Here is a 19829-nt window from a genome sequence, read left to right on the forward strand (position 1 = left end):
GCTCCAACAGCCAGACACTCAGAGAGATAGACCCAGCAACTAATGGACTTGGTGGGATGGTTGTCCTCAACGCAGCCAGCATTTTTATCAGGATGGCGTCTGATCCCGTATTGTTCTGGGATATTCAGAGTCTCTTGACATGTATCTTCACTTAATTGTGAATTTAAAAAATTATAGATGGATGTAGATATAGATACAGAGATTATAGACATAGATATAGATAGACTTCTCTCTTTGAAGACTTCCTCTCAGAGTACAAGTCCATGGTTACAACCATTTTGTTTCTCAGCAAACATGGAGAAGTCTGCCTTTCCTCTCTGAGGAAGTTAACATAAATGTTTATTGACAGTGCGGTCATCAAGGATTAAAATTGCTGATTCATTCCTTTACACTGAAACCCTTTGTTGTGCCCTCCTCTTCCTTCCTCTTTATAGGGAGACACTCTGAGAAAGAGCACATTGTGGAGGCCCACTCCATGTGATGTTTTCTTGATTGCCTGTTCTCTTTTCTACCTGCGGAGCACGGTTCCCATAAGGGCAGCGGGATCAGCCTCCTGTCTCATCTGGAAGACCACCACTCTGGGGTCTCAGAGGAATGATGGAAGCCTTGGGGTTTCTAAAACTGGAAGTGAATGGCCCCATGGTGACGGTGGCCCTGTCAGTGGCTCTCCTGGCCCTTCTGAAGTGGTAAGTGCAGCCAGCCCTAGGGACTGTGACAGCGTCAGCAGTCTCACCCTGGAGCCTTGCTGGTGCCATGGCGGGGTATGCGGGCGTGTGTTTTTCTTCTTTTCTAATCTAGCGGGAGTGAGTATTAGCACAGCTTCAGAATTAAAAGCAAACAGCCAGGTTAATCTTTTGCTAAAATGCATGAGATTGAAGTGTCAGGAAAGGCTGGTGATTCAGTGACTGAGAACGCTACACATAATTAAGTTTGAAAGAGATGGAAAAAGAAACAAATTGGAAAGGCATTAGGTTTGGGTAGAAGTATTTCCTCGAACCCCGTCATATCTCCTCACCTCATTTTTCTAAAATCTTCTGTCCTTGTTGGATTTACAGTGAATTCAGCCTCTTGGTTCATATTACATTCAAAACAAAATAAGACTTAGGAGCTGTTTGGCAAATGTGGGCCTCTTTGCGGGAAGTCATTGAGGGGGATTTCTGTAGGTTTAAGGACAAAGTGGTAGATCTAATTTCTCATATTTGATAGAGGGAGATGGATTCTGATGAACATATTGTGTGCAGTTCCCACAAAATTCGAGACCCCGGAAGGATCTCAAACTTGAACTCCGAGTTGCTCCCCTGTGGTTTTGTTAATTCAACAGCAGATTTTCCTAAGCCTGACTCTGGTGTCTGTAGATCGAAGGCCTCATAATATGCTACATTTATGCATATTCACCCTGCCAGTTAAACTTATTAGAGTTACCCATTCAATCAAAAGCACCTGGATTTAGACGGCTCTGGCTTTTGAGGGCAAAGTGGAAAAAATAATGGAGAACTGGAGTCTGAACAGAATTTTAATTTATGTTTTTGGTAGTAATAAAGCCTTCTCTAGATTAATAACTGGGAAAGCACTTTGAAAAGCATCAAGCATTATGCAAATGTGAGGTATTATTCTTTTGGAATTTGCATAGCTGAGAGTGGAATTCACGTTTGATGTTCTATGATGATGAAATTACTTCTTGGAAATTGGCTCTGAAACCCAGCCTCAGTCCCAGTGCTGTTTTTCTTTTTAACTGGTTTAATTATTTTTTTTTGAACTTTTTTATCTCATTGTAGCTTATCTTGGATTGAAACTGGCCACATGTAAAACCAAGAGCAAATGGTAGCCCCTTCCCTGCCCCCAGCCCCCAATAATCCATCTTAATGTGTTTTTATGCTCAGGGAAGCCCGAAGCACAGTGTCTGACATGTAGAAAGTGCTTAGTCGATGTCAGCTACTATAATTCACTATCTATCGTCTATGTAACCTAAAAGAAAATAAGTCTTTAGTGGTTTAGGTTTATTTTTAATTTCTTACTAACATGCTTATTCATATCGATCTTATCAATAGCTATGCTCTGACTATGGTTCTCAAAGTGGACACTTTTTTACACTTTTGTTTCAGTCTTTGTTGTGTCTGAGCCCCCAGCTCAGTGCCTGGCATATAGGAACACTACACCATTCAGCAGGGCAGCTGTGTGTTTGCTGTCTATTCTTGGGCCATATTAATAACCTGGTTCAAAGATGCAGAGATTAAGATAAATGTACCAAGCAGAAGTGGTAAATAGGAAGTGAGAGCTGACTTCTATTTGTTATCGCAAAAATATGTATTAACCTGTTAATGTGTGCCCAATCTTGGGGAGACCCTGGTACAAGGTCAGGGAGCAGGAAATCTGGAAAAGGTGCCCAAGGCAGAGGAGACACAGAGGTTCTGGGGGTTAGCTCGATGTCTAGAGAGGACACTGCAGGAGGAGCGGAGGCAGCAGGAAAGAGGTCGTGGCCCTGGCTCTGGTGCTTTTGGGTCCATCCCTTGATTCAGTGCAAGGGGAACCACCCTTGGGCTTTCAACCCTTCTGTTTCAGGTGAGACCCTAGTCAGCCACTAAGCAACAGCCACCAGCTTGAATGAGGCAAGGCCCCCTTCCTGTTATATTCTCTTGAAAGGATATGTGTGGAAGAGACAGCGGTGCTTGTCCTCCAGTGAAAGGATTCACAGGCAAGGAAAGATGCAGGTATAGAGACACTTGCAGGAGAAACTGGCAGGGGGAGTGGGTTAAACACTGCAGCACATTAGTCTTTGCTTTAAGTGCTACATGTGCCATCCAGCCAGGTGAGATGGCAGCGGAGAACCTATACCCTGAGAAGGTGAAATCAAATGGGCTGGGTGTGGTGGCTCATGCCTGTAATCCCAGCACTTTGGGAGGCCAAGGCAGACAGATGACTTGAGGTCAGAAGTTCGAGACCAGCCTGGCCAGCATGGTGAAACTCCATCTCTAGTAAAAATACAAAAATTAGCTGGGCATGGCAGCAGGTGTCTGTAATCCCAGCTACTCTGGAGACTGAGGCAGGAGAATCACTTGAACCTGGGAGGCAGAGGCTGCAGTAATCTGAGATCATGCCACTGCCCTCCAGCCCGGGTGACAAAGAAAGACTCTCTCTTAAAACAAAACAAAACAAAACAGAAGGATGGAGTGGATCATGGTGGACAGAAGACAGGACTAGATTGCAGCTCCAGACAGAGCAGCATCTGGATGCTTCCATGGTGAATTTTAGCTCCAGATCGACTGCAAGAATAAACCATCAATCCTGAGGGGACCCACAGACCCTCTGAAGGAAGTGGATTGCTCCTGCACGACCCAGGAGACACCCCAGATATTGAGTGCCCCAACTGCAGAGGTGGGAAAGGGAGACCCTCCTCTCCCAACACACTCCCTCAATATTGAATAGGAGAAATATTCTAAAAAATAGATAGCTTAAAGAAAAAAAAAATCAAAAATTCAGGAAACTCTGGACACACTTTTAGACATGTGAAATGCTCTGGAAAGTCTCAGCAATAGAATTGAACAAGTACAGGAAAGAAATTCAGAGCTCAAAGACAAGGTCTTCGAATTAACCCAATCCAACAAAGACAAAGAAAAAAGAATAAGAAAATATGAACAAAGCCTCCAAGAAGTCTGGGATTATGTTAAATGACCAAACCTAAGAATAATTGGTGTTCCTGAGGAAGAAGAGAATTCTAAAAGCTTGGAAAACATATTTGGCAGAATAATCAGGGAAAAGTTCCCCAGTCTAGCTAGAGACCTAGACATCCAAATACGAGAAGCACAAAGAACACATGGGAAATTCATCCCAAAAAGGTCTTTGCCTAGGCACATTGTCATCAGGTTATCCAAAGTTGAGACAAAGGAAAGAATCTTAAGAGCTGTGAGACAGAAGAACCAGGTAACCTGTAAAGGAAAACCAGTCAGATGAACCACAAAAGAATCCCTATAAGTTAGAAGGGATTGGGGCCCTGTCCTCCAGCATCTCAAACAAATCAATCATCAGCCAAGAATTTTGTATCCAGTGAAACTAAGCATCATATATGAAGGAAAGATACAGTCATTTTCAGACAAACAAATGCTGAAAGAATTGCCATTACTAAACCACCACTACAAGAACTGTTATAAAGAGCTCTAAATCTTCAAACAAATCCTGGAAACACATCATAACCTCTTTAAAGCATAAATCACACAAGACCTATACAACAAAAATACAAGCTAAAAAGCAAAAGCAAAAAACAACAACAAAAATCCAAAGTACACAGACAACAAAGAGCCCAATGAATGCAATGGTACCTCACATTTCAATACTAACATTGAACGTAAATGGCCTAAATGCTCCACTTAAAAGATACAGAACTGCAGAATGGATAAGAACTCACCAACCAACTATCTGCTGCTTTCAGGAGACTCACCTAACACATAAGGACTCACATAAACTTAAAGGGGTGGAAAAAGGCATTTCATGCAAATGGATACCAAAAGGGAGCAGAGGAAGGGTAGCTATTCTTATATTAGACAAAACAAACCATAAAGCAACAGTAGTTAAAGGAGACAAAGAGGTGCTGGGTGTGGTGGCTCATGCCTATAATCCCAGCACTTTGGATCACAAGGTCAGGAGTTCATGACCAGTGTGGCCAACATAGTGAAACCCCATCTCTACTAAAAAAAAAAAAAATTAGCAGGGCATGGTGGTAGGTGCCTGTAGTCCCAGCTACTTAGGAGGCTGAGGCAGGAGAATCACTTGAATATGGGAGATGGAGGTTGCAGTGAGCTGAAATTATACCACTGCTCTAGCCTGGGTGACACAGAAAGACTCTTTCTCAAAAAAATAAAAAAAAGAGAGAGACAAAGAGGGACATTATAAAATGGTAAAAGGCCTTGTCCAACAGTAAAATATCATAATCCTAGACATATATCCTCCTAACACTGGAGCTTCCAAATTTATAAAACAATTACTAATAGGCCTAAGAAATGTGATAGATAGCAACACAGTAATAGTGGGGAACTTCAATATTCCACCGACAGCACTAGACAGGTTATCAAAACAGAAAGTCAACAAAGAAACAATGGATTTAAACTATACCTTGGAACAGATGGACTTAACCAATACATACAGAACATTTCATCCAACAACTGCAGAATACACATTCTATTCAACATCACATGGAACTTTCTCCAAGATCGACCATATGAGATGCCATAAAACGAGCCTCAATAAATTTAAGAAAATTGAAATTGTATCAAGCACTCTCTCAGATCATAACAGAATAAAACTGGAAATCAACTCCAAAAGGATCCTTCAAAACCATGCAAACACACGGAAATTATTCAATAACCTGCTCCTGAATAAGCATTGGGTAAAAAACAAAATCAAGATGGAAATTTAAAAAATTCTTCTAACTGAATGACAATAATGACACAACCTATCAAAACCTCTGGGATACAGCTAAGGTGGTGCTAAGAGGAAAGTTCATAGCCCTAAATGCCTACATCAAAAAGTCTGAAAGAGCACAAACGTACAATCTAAGGTCACACCTCAAGGAACTAGAGAAACAGGACCAAACTGAACCCAAACCCAGTAGAAGAAAGGAAATAACCAAGATCAGAGCAGAACTAAATGAAATAGAAACACACACACACACACACACACACACACACAAATATAAAAGATAAATGAAACAAAAAACTGGTTCTTTGAAAAGATAAATAAAATTGATAGACTATTAGCAAGATTAACCAAGAAAAGAAGAGAGAAAACCCAAATAACTTCACTGAGAAACGCAACAGGAGATATTACAACTGACACCACTAAAATACAAAAGATCTTTCAGGGCTACTATGAACACCTTTATGCACATAAACTAAAAAACCTAGTTGAGATGGATAAATTCCTGGAAAAATACAATCCTCTAGCTTAAATCAGGAAGCATTAGATACCCTGAAGAGACCAATAACAAACAGTGAGATTGAAATGGTAATTTAAAAATTACCAACAACAATAACAAAAAAGTCCAGGACCATAAGGATTCACGGCAGAATTCTACCAGACATTCAAAGAAGAATTGGTTCAATACTTTTGACACTATTCCACAAGAGAGAGAAAGAAGGAACCCTCCCTAACTCATTCTATGAAGCCAGCATCACCCCAGTACCAAAACCAGGAAAGGACACAACCAAAAAAGAAAACTACAGACCAATATCCTTGATGAACATAGATAGTAAAATTCTTAATGAAATACTAGCTAACTGAATTCAACAACATATCAAAAAGATAATCCACCGTGATCAAGTTGGTTTCATAACAGGGATGAAGGGATGGTTTAACATACACAAGTCAATAAATGTGATACACCACATAAACAGAATTAAAAACAAAAATCATGTGATAATAGATGCAGAAAAAACATCTGACAAAATCCAGCATCCCTTTATGATTAAAATTCTCGGCCAGGTATGGTGGCTCATGCCTGTAATCCCAGCACTTTGGGAGGCTGAGGTGGGTGGATCATGAGGTCAGGAGATCGAGACCATCCTGACTAACATGGTGAAACCCCATCTCTACTAATAATACAAAAAAATCAGCCGGGCATGGTGGTGGGCACCTGTAGTCCCAGCTACTAGGGAGGCTGAGGCAGGAGAATGGCATGAACCTGGGAGGCAGAGCTTGCAATGAGCTGAGATCATGCCACTGCACTCCAGTCTGGGAGACAGTGAGACTCCATCTCAAAAAAAAAAAAAAAAAAAAAAAAAAAAAAAAAAAAAAAAATTCTCAGCAAAGTCAGTATACAAGGGACATACCTTAATGTAATAAAAGCCATCTATCACAAACTCACAGCCAATATGATACTGAATGGGGAAAAATTGAAAGCATTCCCTCTGAGAAATGGAACAAGACAAGGATGTCCACTCTCACCACTCTCCTCTTCAACATAGTACTGGAAGTCCTAGCCAGAGCAATCAGACAAGAGAAAGAAATAAAGGGCATCCAAATTGCTAAAGAGGAAGTCAAACTGTCACTGTTTGCTGGCAATACAATCATTTACCTTGAAACCCCTTAGGACTCCTCCAGAAAGCTCCTAGAACTGATAAAAGAATTCAGCAGTTTCTGGATACAAGATTAATGTACACACATCAGTAGCTCTCCTATACACCAACAGTGACCAAGCAGAGAATCAAATCAAGAATGCAACCCCTTTTATAATAGCTGCAAAAATAATAAATAAATAAATAAATAAATAAATAAATAAAATACTTAGGAATATACTTAAGCAAGGAGTTGAAAGACCTCTACAGGGAAAACTACAAAATGCTGCTGAAAGAAATCATAGATGACACAAACAAATGGAAACACATCCATGCTCATGGATAGGTCAAATCAATATTGAAAAAATGATCATACTGCCAAAAGCAATCTACAAATTCAATGCAATCCCCAGCAAAATACCACCATCATTCTTCACAGAATTAGAAAAAACAATCCTAAAATTCATACAGAACCAAAAAAGAGCCTGCATAGCCAAAGCAAGACTAAGCAAAAAGAACAAATCTAGAGGCATCACATTACCTGATTTCAAACTATACTATAAGCCCATCATCACCCAAACAGCATGGTACTCGTATAAAAATAGGCACACAAACCAATGGAACCAAATAGAGAACCCGCAAATAAACCCAAATACTTATAGTCAACTGATCTTCAACAAAGCAAATGAAAATGTAAAGTGAGGAAAGACACCTTTTTTCAACAAATGGTACTGAGATAATTGGCTAGCAACATATAGGAGAACGAAACTGGATTCTCATCTCTCACTTTCTACAAAAATCAACTCAAGATGAGTTAAAGACTTAAACCTAAGACCTGAAACTATAAAAATTCTAGGTATAACACTGTAAAAACCCTTCTAGACATTGGCTTAGGCAAGGATTTCATGACCAAGAACCTGAAAGCAAATGCCATAAAAACAAAGATAAAGAGCTGGGACCTAATCAAACTAAACAGCTTCTGCACGGCAAGAGGAACAGTCGGCAGAGTAAGCAAACAACCCACAGAGTGGGAAGAAATCTTCACAATCTGTACATCTGACCAAGGACTCACATCCAGACTCTACAATGAACTCAAACAAATCAGTAAGAAAAAAACAGACAATCCCACCAAAAAGTGGGCTAAGGACATGAATAGACAATTCTCGAAAGAAGATATACAAATGGCCACTAAACATAAGAAAAAATGCTCAACAACATCAGGGAAATGCAAATCAAAACCATAATGTGATACCACCTTACTTCTGCAAGAATGGCCATAATCAAAAAATAAAAAAACAGTAAATGTTGGCATGGAGGTAGTGATCAGGGAACACTTCCACCCTGCTGGTGGGAATGTAAACTAGTATAGCCACTATGGAAAACAGTGTAGAGATTCCTTAAAGAACTAAAAGTAGAACTACCTACCATTTGATCCAGCAATCCTGCTACTGGGTATCTACCCAAAGGAAAATAAGTCATTATTTGAAAAAGATACTTGAACACGCATGTTCATAGCAGCACAATCCACAATTGCAAAATCATGGAACCAACCCAAATGTCCATTAATCAATGAGTGGATAAAGAAACTATGGTATATGTATACTATGAAATACTATGCAGTCATAAAAAGGAATGACTTAACAGCATTTGTAGTGACCTGGATGAGATTAGAGACTATTATTCTAAGTGAAATAACTCAGGAATGGAAAACCAAACACCGTATGTTCTCACTGATATGTGGGATCTAAGCTATGAGGATGTAAAGGTATAAGAATGATACAATGGACTTTGGGGACTTGGGGGGAAGTATGGGAGGTAGACAAGGGATAAAAGACTACAAATATGGTTCAGTGTATACTGTTCAGGTGATGGTTGCACCAAAATCTCAGAAATCTCCACTAAAGAACTTACTCATGTAACCAAATACCACCTGTACCCCAAAAACTTATGGAAAAATAAAAAAGAAAAACAGGCTGGGCACGGTGGCTCACGCCTGTAATCCCAACACTTTTGGAGGCCGAGGTGGGTGGATCACAAGGTCAGGAGTTCGAGACCAGCCTGGCCGATATGGTGAAACCCCGTCTCTACTAAAAATACAAAAATTAGCTGGACATGGTGGCGGGCGCCTGTAGTCCCAGCTACTTGGGAGGCTGAGGCAGAAGAATCGCTTGAACCCGGGAGGCAGAGGTTGTAGTGAGCCGAGATCAGGCCACTGCACTCCAGCCTGGGAGACAGAGTGAGAGTCTGTCTCAAAAAAAATAAAATAAAATAAAATAAACTGAAAAGCAAAAGGCACACCAAGGTTGCTTCTTGTGCTCTCAACCAGCCTGTGAGTTCTCCAAGGGCAGGGGCCAGGTTGCCTATCTCATTACAGTTCTAGAATCTTCTGCCAATGGCAAGGATGCTCTGCTAGCATGTGGTTGAAGGTAGTAAAGTTAAGAAGTCCACATCCATCAGCCCCACCCCAGACTCACCGTGGGGCTCCTGCTCCTTCAGTGGGTCCCCTGCCGCTCTCTCCCAGACAACCTGGGCTGGGGTTGGAGCGCCGCTGTTTGCTGTGCTGTGAATGGTCCTTTGTTGCTCTATGAGGCCTCCTCTTTCCTTCAACTCCAGGCTCAGAGGAGGTTTCTCAGGGAAGTGTTTTCTGTTTCCAAAGGAACTTACGAGCCCCTCTCAGCCCTGCTTTTATCCCATCTCTGTCTCTCACAATGCCTGGCACATAGTTGGTGCCTAGTAAATGCTGACTGAAGGCTAATTCCAACCTCTAAGCTCTGCCTGGTGCTTTCTTCCTGTGGTTCTTCTCTTGGCCTTCACGGTTCCATACAAATCTAAATTCTCTTGCCCATGTGACCCACTTCCTTTCCTGAAAGCTTGCTGTTTTCAGTTTGTGTCAATTTGCCATGCACTGTCCCAGTCGTTGCAGATGGACTGTTTTTGTGTCCCTTCTTATCCTGTAGAGCAGACACCATGCCATGTGCTTAATGCACACTTCTTAATTATTAGGTGTATGCGTGAATTTGGAAAAAAGACAAAAAGAATTCTTTCCTTTAAAAAGACACTGTTTTAAACTAGGCATAGGACACTTCGGTTGTTTTCCCAAAACTGCCTTGGACACCATTTTTCCATGATGATCATTTGATTTAAACTGACCAGTGTGTGGCTGAACTGTGTGAACTGGGGCATCAGGGGATCAGGGCTGCACCACCAGGCTGGAGATGGAGCTGGGGATAGAGACTGTATTAGCTGGAAGTACATGGAGCATATGTTAAGACGATTAACACACAAGATAACACATTTTAAAAACTAATTTTTTCCCATATAAAATGGTTTAAAATTCTTACTTCTGGAAGAGATTTGATGTACAAGAAATGAGTTGTACGAGTTGAATGTTGCTCGAGGCAACCGTAAGTCCTAGCGTATTTAATCTTTCAAGCAACACCTAAGGACTGGCAGCTGGGTTCCTGTGAGGAGGATAAAGATTGCTTTATTCTTTAAGAACCAGTGTAAAGAAATAGCCCAGATAGCACTAGTGGATTTCTTTCTGGGATGGGGTTCTGGGTGATTTCTTTTCCCTTCTTTTAGTCTTTCTGCATCTTTTGTATTTCTTTAATGAGTGTGAATATTTAGCAAAAAAGAGAAATTTTACTAAAAAGAATGGGAAACTGCTCCTTTCTAGTGGCGAAGGGGAAAGCAGTTTCACGCTTTAGGTGTGAGGTTTCAGGACCGTGGTCTAACTATTTCTTCCAGTGGAGTAGAATGTCTGAAAGGATTTGGAGTAACAGGGCTGATGAAGTGGCGAGGAAGGTGGGTAGCTATCTAACCAAGTATGTGAACACGGCCTGGAAGGTCTTGTAGTACCAAGCTGTGCTTAAGGCTCAGGTACCAAGACCCAGAGGTACATAATCAATTTGACATCAAAAATAGGAATTCAGGCTGGGTGTGGTGGCTTATGCCCGTAATCCCAGGGCTTTGGGAGGGCAAAGCAGGAGGATTGCTTGAGCCCAGGAGTTTGAGACCAGCCTGGGCAACAAAGAGAGACCCTGTTTCTACCAAAATAAATAAATAAATAAAAATTAGCCAGGTGTGGTGTTGCATGTCTGTAATCTAAGCTACTTGGGAGGCTGAGGTCGGAGGATCTCTTGAGCCCAGGAGGTTGAGGCTGCAATGAGCTGTGATTGCACCACTACATGCGCACTCCAGCCTGGGTCACAGGGCAAGATCCTGTCTGTAGTCCCAGCTACTTGGGAGGCTGAGGCAGGAGAATCACCTGAACCCAGGAGGCAGAGGTTGCAATAAGCCGAAATCACACCACTGCACTCCAGCCTGGGCAATGAGAGTGAAACTCTGTCTCAAAAAAAAAAGAAAAAAAAGGAATTTAGATTCAGAATAAGTTAGTGTTCTGATCAAGTCCATTCTAAGACCAGTTTAAATTGAAATGTGATTGGTGATTATTAAGATTTAAGACTATCACAGATTATTAAGACTTAAGTTTACCACTATCCGTGGAAGTTCCTTTCCCAGAGAGCTTGGTCTGCATGTGAGAACTGGACTTTAATTCTAGACCCACATCTACTCCAGACTATATTTAAAAGGCACCATTGGGATGGAATATGGGAGCCAAGATGAGAAATCTGAAGAGGAAGAAGCCATGTAGGTATTCCCTGGCACAATGAGAGGTGAGCCCTGGAAAAGGCATCCCGCCTCTAGCATGTGGGGACTGAAGATCAATTTGCTCACCATTTCCCAACTTCGGTTCCTAAAAGTGTTTGGAAAATTAAGTCTAAATCAAGCCCTTCTTGGAGATTCATAGCATAGCAAAGGCCCTGAAAGGTTATTTAATAAAGACACCTGTTCAGCTTTATTTAACCCAGTGTTTTCCCAGCGTCTTTGCTAAAGTGCTGCTTCGTATGGCCGTGGTGGGATGGGCAAGGGACCCGCGGAGATGGTCCCTTGAAAAGGGCGGTCGGATGAATTGGTAGCCGCACAACCAGTAGAAATGGAGGGGCCACAAGACAGAGGGGTAAAACATTCAGATTGCCCCTTTGCAAGCTCTGAGGTTCCAGGGTTGATGGTCTTGTGTCCTTCAGGGCAGAGAAAATATGGAGTCTAGCAAACAGAAGCAGGGTGCATGCGTAGGAGTGGTCCAGGTTTACACCAAAGGAAGTGAACACTACCCACAGCTGTCTGGCAAGGTGGCAAGAGAGCGCCTCGGGGGTCGTGAGTGTCCCTCACCATCTGTAGGAATGCCACAAAAGCCCTTGCTGCCAGGCATGAGCAGCTGGTACAGAAGGCCACCGAGGGCCTTCCCGATCTGGACTCCATGACTTCTATGCCCGTTGGCGCTCTTGCACTGGCCAGTCTGTGCTGCCACTCAGGAAAAGCAAGTCAGGTGCCATACAAGCGACACAGTGGCGGCTGCTACTTCTTCTGCCTGGGCACCTCATCATCCCCAGCAGTAGTTCTTAGGTGTGAGGGTGGCGAGGAGCTCAGAAATACAGAAGCGGCTTTTAGGGGCCTCATGGTAGCTTCATGCCTGACTCTTTTTCTCTCCTCTCCTGGCCCGGCCTCTTGGTCTTTCTGGATCGCCAGCCAGTCAGACTCTCCTTTGAGAAGCGGAAGGTCTTGGGCGGGGTCCTGAAATGCGGGGAAGAATTGACTTGGCAGAGGAGAGGAAAGGGAAAATTTCAGGTAGGGAAGTATCCCAGGCAAAAGCAACATGAGAGTTTGTAACATTTGCTGGAACAAAACATTAGGAGTGTGAATAATAGACACGGTTTAGAAATACATTTTAAAGGCCGTGGATAATTTTCAGTGCCTCCAAGCATCTAGAGAGGGATGCATGCTATTTCTGCTTTGTTATTTTTTTGTATTTTTGTCTAGGATATGATGGGTACTTCGATTTAATAACTCAGTGATGAGCTTGGAGATAAAATTGAGCCTGCTATGAAAACTAGGTCTGTGGCTTCCTTGAGGACCGTTTCTACAGAATATTATTTTTTTGTTTTCTTGCTTTTAAATGGTTATACACAATATCCCTATCCTTCTCCTCACTTTATTGATTTTCCAGAACAAGAGTACGAGGTATGACTATAAAATAACGTGACTGATTATTTCAGCATACACTCCAGTACTTATACAGCCAAATGAATTTTATGACCTTCAAAGGCATTTTCCTGATAGGCTCAATCCTTACTGCAGATACGCCACTATCAGAAAACACATTCCTAGCACTTTTTGTGGGAATGACTCTTGGTGCCTAGATGCAGTCCTTTGAAATCCCTGAAGGCAACACATCTTTGTGGAGATGGATTGATTTTTAAAAAACAGTCCACATTTTGGCAAATAGATGATTAAACAGAGTAATATTATTTGCAATATAAAAAATATGATTATAAAACAATGCAGAGCTTGCAGAAGAGGGTTAGAACCAGTTCTGGAAGCCTGGGAATTTTGTTGAGGGGCCACGCTCATCGGCATAGGAGTTGGTTTTCGGTTTTGGTTTTTTTTTTTCTTTTCTTTTCTTTTTGAGACAGAGTCTTACTCTTGTCGCCCACGCTGGAGTGCAGTGGCCTGATCTTGGCTCACTGCAACCTCCGCCTTCTGGGTTCATGCGATTCTCCTGCCTCAGTCTCCCAAGTAGCTGGAATTACAGGCATGAGCCACCACGCCCAGCTAATTTTTGTATTTTTAGTAGAGATGGGGTTTCACCATGTTGGCCAGGCTAGTCTCGAACTCCTGATCTCAGGTGATCCGCCTGCCTCGGCCTCCCAAAGTGCTGGGATTACAGGCGTGAGCCACCGCTCCCAGCTGGTTTTGGTTTTTAAAGAAAACAATAGCAACGGTCATAATACTTATGGTCATACCTTCTCTCATCTAGTAAGGAATTCAGGCTTTTGGTAGCATCTGTTTTGGGGGCAGAGATGAAAGAAGAATCTTATTTGTTGTATAAACAAAGCAAAACACCAGATTGATGTGTGTCTATTACTGAGCTGCGTGAATGGGTGCTCAGTGCTGCCTTGCCTGGGAGGAAGTGACTCTCCCAGAAATGCAATGGTTGAATGAACTCTTCCCCTACCCCCAATGCCATCATAACAACAAACCTAACAACTATCGCTTGCCATCGAAGGGAAGTACGCTGTCTATGAGAACCCTGTAGCCTTATACGGACTTGTTTTTTACTTGCAGGAATAGCATGCATCTGGACACGGGCATGAGACTGGGGAGAAAGGGACGGGGCAGATGCTCACACTGGTATTCACTGGTGCTTCAATTACTAAGAGCCACCTCTTTCCTGGTTTACCAGAGATAGGTGCTGTTGTACAACTTCCTGGTGGATAGGGTGGGGAGTGTCGGCTGATAGGGGAGTTCCCTGGAGCCCTTGGCTCTCTCTGTTGCCTTCAGCCTCAGCCCTCAGTGCGGAGTTTGGCCCTGGGCCATGCCGTGGGGCCTTCCTAAACTTCCCCTATGTCCTCCAAAGGTGTGCTTCTTAGGTTTCGCCTCAGCAGTCAGCCAGTTCCCGAACACTATCTCAGAAAGAGGCCAGCCCCTTTTTTCCCCTCGAAGGTGTCTAGAAAAAAACTGTGTCAGAGATGGTCTGAAAGCAAAGCCAAGCTCTACAAATAGTGACTTCCACCAATGCCTTGTTTCCCTGAGCACTGCACACTCTCCCCCGCGAAAGCCAGTGCCATATCCCCAAACCAGCAGCTGCCTCCACTTTCTGATCCGAAAGGTGCCCTAAAGTCCTCAAATGTGCTTCCCTCCTTCCTGCACAGACGTGCCTGTTCCCTCCAAGCTGCACAGCGCAGTCCCTGTTGCCTGAATGCTCTCCCTTCTTGGTTTAACTGAACTCCTGCCTCACCTTCAAAATTTTGTCTAAATGTCACTCTTCCATAATGGTCTCCTCCACCAGGCCAGCCCTCAACCAGTCCTGCCTCCTGTGGACTCGCTTCCTATCTCTCTGGCTATCTCGGCACTTACTACTTTATTTATTTATTTATTTATTTATTTAGAGATGGAGTCTTACTCTCTCACGCAGGCTGGAGTGCAGTGGTGTAGACTCAGCTCACTGCAACCTCTGCCTCCTGGGTTCAAGTGATTCTCCTGCCTCAGCCTCCTGAGTAGCTGGGGCTACAGGTGCGTGTCACCACACCTAGCTAATGTTTGTATTTTTAGTAGAGATGGGGTTTCAGCATGTTGGCCAGTCTGGTCTCGAACTCTTGACCTCAGGTAATCCACCCACCTCGGCCTCCCAAAGTGCTGGGATTACAGACATGAGCCACACGACGCCCAGCCCACTTAATTTTATAGTTTATGTATGTGGCCTATCTTCTTGGCTTGACTGTAAGCCCCTAAAGGCAGGGCCCACATCTTAAGCCAGTGAGTGCCCTCCACATAATTGCTGCTCAATAAATGCTAATGATCATGATTACGCCTCTGGTAACCGAGATAGCAGCACTATTTCCAAATGATTACTGTGACAATGTGTGTGTGTATGCATGCCTGTGTATGGAAGAGGGTAGGATCAGTCTTCCCCTAATTGCACACTAGTGGTACTGTGTTCTCAGCACCTGGCAGAATGCCTTGCACATGGCTTATTGAAAGGGGAAATAAATCTTGATTCATGCAATCATCGAATGCTGAAGGTTTTCTAGGCTGTGAGCTGGTTCTACCTCATTGGTGTGCTGTGGATAACATTCCCATGAATTCAGATAGATAGAGGAACTGGCCCATTTGAAATTGAAGAGCAAGACTGCAAAAGGAGGGGATGATGGAATGCAGAACCCAGTCATTTGGAATATGTGGTACATGGGGGTACACAGAGCACTCAAGGTCTGAGTGAGGTATCCTGACACCAGATTGGACGGACAGGAGGCATCCAACCTCCAGCAGAGAGGCATCAAAGAAGAGACACTCTCTCCTTCACTGTTCTATTGAGCACAAATGCCCACAGTTTGAAGCAATGGTATCTCAACTCTTCCCCAACATCCGCTGTTAATATGATTTCCCCCATAGATCCCATGTTCTGTTGTCCCAGCAACAATGTATATTTAAGTAATGATTGATTAATTTTCTCATTTTAATTATTCAAAGTCAAGCTAATCGGAAAGCTCTGCCAGTTGAGAATAGCTGATCAATGAGATAACCAGCATTAGTGTACCAAGTTATAATTCCACTCCAAAGCAAAGAAACTCGACATTTTCGTTAACCTGCACCATCGCATTGTCAATAAATGCATGGTTTACATTAGGCTCTTCGAAATATTGAAAATATCTCATGTACCCTCTTCCTACCTTCACAAATCAGTAGGCACCTGGGAACCCCAGGCTGTAAAGCAGTGAAGAGGGAGTGCAGTCAGTTGTACCTGAAGGATTTTAACCACATCTGTACCCAGAGAGTGACCAAGATCGGTAGCATCGTCTCGTGATCTAAGGGCGCATACAAGGAGGCAATTGGGAGGTTCTCAGGAGAAGTGTGGCATTGTGGAAACCAGCCAGGCCTTTACAGTGTAGGGACAGACACACCTTTTCCACTGGGTGACCTTGGGCCAGCCACTCCCTCCTTGCTCATTTCCTCATTGGTGAGAGAGGGCTGGGACACCTGCCTCTTGGCACTGGCACATTTTCCACTCAGCCCCCCAGGCTATGCTGGGAATCAGCCTCACACCTTTCTTGGCTCTTACCCTAACGGTTAACCCTCCACAGTCTGGCCAGTCTTGACTCCTAAGTGTTTCTCTGTCTATCTGCTTTGCTTCTGCTGCAGTTGAGGACTTCAAAATCACTCCTTAGCTGGAAATAGCCTTCCCACAGGTCTCCCTGCCTTCTATCTTGTGCTCCCCAAATTTGTCCTGCAACTGCAGCCACCAGCTTGCTGCTTCTCTGCATAAAACCCTTCCCTGGTCCTCCTGTCTAAGGAAGTGAGTGTTCCTGGCCTGGGTCCTGAAGCCCCCTCTGACCTGGTCCCGTGCCCCTCTGCAGGTTCGGCTCCCATCACTTCTCACCTGGCACCTGGTTCCCAGGTGCTCATAGCTCCTCCCGCACACCATGCAGTTCACTGCCAATTTATTTCCTTCTACCTGCATGTCCTTCCCCCTTCATTCAGGTGACATCTTCTCCAGGAGCCTCTTCTGCATCTCCTGGGTTCTTGCCCCAATGTACCTGGTACCATCCCCGTCTCTCATCACTTACCTGGCTCCGCAAGGGCAGGATTGGTCCTTCCTCAGCTTTAGCTGAGCACCCAGCATTGTGCCCAGGGGAATCAATACATTTCTGTTGAGTAATAGGCACTCAGTTACTTGTTGAACCAAACTGCATTAGAAGAGATGACCTACAGGATTTTGTGTGGCATATTTATTGTTCTTCGCCGCTATGGGTATCATCCTAGAGATTTTCTATTCATTTCTGGTCGTGTGCCACTGCAACCAGCTATCACCCCAACTTGTCATATAACAAAATATAGTTGAATTGAACTCTAGGGGTTTTTTTTTGCTTGTTTGTTTGTTTTGTTTTTGTTTGTTTGTTTTTTATTTTTGAGACAGGGTCTTACTCTGTTGCCCAGGCTGGAGCGCAGTGGCACAATCACGGCTCACTGTAGTCTCAACCTCCCCAGGCTCAGGGGATTCTCCCACCTCAGCTGCATGAGTAGCTGGGACTACAGGCCAGCACAACCACAGCAGGCTAATTTTTGTATTTTTTTTTTTTTTTTTTTTTGGTAGAGACGGGGTTTCGCCACGTTGCCTGGGCTGGGAACTCTGGATCTTAATAAAAGATTTTTTTCTTTAGAAGTCAGGCTAGGCTGGGCTGTGGGTTGAAGTTCATCTCTGTGCTATTTATGAAGGAAAGGATTGCTAACCAAAATCATTGTGCAAAGGTGACAGCTCAACCCATTCAGGAAAATAAACTACTCCCGAACACTTCAGCAGCTTGCCAGTTGATCAACGATCCCTTAAAAATACACTAAAAACACTTTAGTCTTCCAGTTGATCAACGATCCCTTGAAAACACACTAAAAACACTTCAGTCTTTCCACCTTTCCACACTTTCTATAATGGCCCGGGGGTTAGGCTTTGGAATCAGATCTCCTGGATTCAAACTCTAGCTAGCCTTGTGACCTTAAGCAATGGATGTCAGGTCTCCGTGTCTCAGCTTCCCCATGTGTAAAATAGGGATACTAACAGTACCTACCTCTTAGCATGTTGGGAGGATTACATGAGTAAGAACACAAGGTGGACTTAGAGCAGTACATGGCACAGTTCAGGCTCGATAAACATTAGCTCTTAGTGTTATCTGATAACTGCACGCTTATATTCAACAAAAACTGCATAGATGCTGGGCAGCTAGATCTTGGTTTTTATTTTGTTTATCTAGTTATTTTGTAAACATCATTCTGAATTCTCACCTGATCCCCAGGAATGCATTGCAGTGAAAAGTGAGGAGAGGCGTACTTCAAACAAGTGGCCTCATTTTGAATAATCTTGGACTTATACCACTAAGTAGCTTTTGACCTTGAACAAGTAAAATGAGGTTTTAAAAATGCGTATTAGACTTAGTAGCTGAGGCATCTTCGGGGATGTTGGGGATGGTCACCGATGGTGTGGTGGGGACAGAGCCACAGTGCCACAGGTTTAGAAATCATGGGGAAAGGCCAGGCGCGGTGGCTCAAGCCTGTAATCCCAGCATTTTGGGAGGCCGAGGAGGGCGGATCACGAGGTCAGGAGATCGAGACCATCCCGGCTAACACGGTGAAACCCCATCTCTACTAAAAATACAAAATATTAGCCAGGTGTGGTGGCGGGTGCCTGTAGTCCCAGCTACTCAGGAGGCTGAGGCAGGAGAATGGCTTGAACCCAGGAGGCAGAGCTTGCAGTGAGCCAAGATCACACCACTGCACTCCAGCCTGGACGACAGAGCAAGACTCTGTTTAAAAAAAAAAAAAAAAAGAAAAGAAAAAGAAATGATGGGGAAGGAGGGCAAATGAAGATGACTGTGGGCTTTTCTTCAAGGTCAGAGATGTCAGCCACCTCTCTGAGCTTGATCACTTTTCCATACGGTCAAGTGGAGATAGTCATTCTCTCCCTGTCTCCTGGAAAGGAAGTATGAGCGCTTGTGAGCAATAAACCTTACACCAACATATATTGCTATTAGTCTATTGATAGCATCTGTTTACCTCTCAGTTGTAGGTGTTTAAAAATTAAAGAAAATCTATTTCTTGAAAAGTGCACAATAAATCAAGCTTTAAACTCAATTTGCTTTCCAGAAATTTTTCAAATTTTCCCATGACAAAATTTACATTTATTTTCTGATTTTACAGTAAGAGTACCATTCTAATTTTCATTTGCTTCATTGGTTGACATTGCTTGCCCTTGGACTTGAGAACTTGAAGTATCAACGAGGCATAGCACATCAGTAAATACACGCCACTAAGCTATATTCTGCTCTCTCCCGTTGACCAGACCTTTTGTTTCCTGCTCACTCTCATCCAAGCCCTTACCCTCATCATTTTCAGTGACACCTCATGATGGTGTCACTGCAAATGTTTCTTTGCAGGTTCAATTCTCTCTTATCATAAAACAAACAACTGAGCCAGCCAACTAACAAACCAACCAACCAACCAACCAACCAACCAACTCACTAACCACCTCTTCTTTGACTGTATGGTCCACCCCAGGCACCACTCCACTTATCCTTCTCTTCCCAGCCTAGTGGCTTGAAAGAGGACTTTGTATTTGCTTACTTTCTCACCTCCTATTTACCCCCGATCCCTGCAATAAGGTCTCTGTTCCATTCTGTG

The 19829-nt window shown here is 43.4% G+C and overlaps 1 protein-coding gene across 2 annotated transcripts in view; it reads left to right on the plus strand.

Annotated features, from left to right (window-relative positions):
- The first annotated feature begins 265 nt into the window (after positions 1-265).
- The window catches only part of TBXAS1 (thromboxane A synthase 1), a 194930-nt gene continuing 175366 nt past the window's right edge, over positions 266-19829 (plus strand). For both annotated transcript variants that reach the window (XM_015135045.3, XM_001109275.5), the window contains exon 1: positions 266-686. In XM_015135045.3, coding sequence (XP_014990531.1) covers positions 595-686 — 92 coding nt within the window. In that variant the 5' untranslated portion in view covers positions 266-594. The remainder of the gene's footprint in view (positions 687-19829) is intronic.

Source organism: Macaca mulatta, chromosome 3 (genome assembly GCF_049350105.2).
Source record: "Macaca mulatta isolate MMU2019108-1 chromosome 3, T2T-MMU8v2.0, whole genome shotgun sequence".
In the NCBI taxonomy this organism is placed as follows: Eukaryota; Metazoa; Chordata; class Mammalia; order Primates; family Cercopithecidae; genus Macaca; species Macaca mulatta.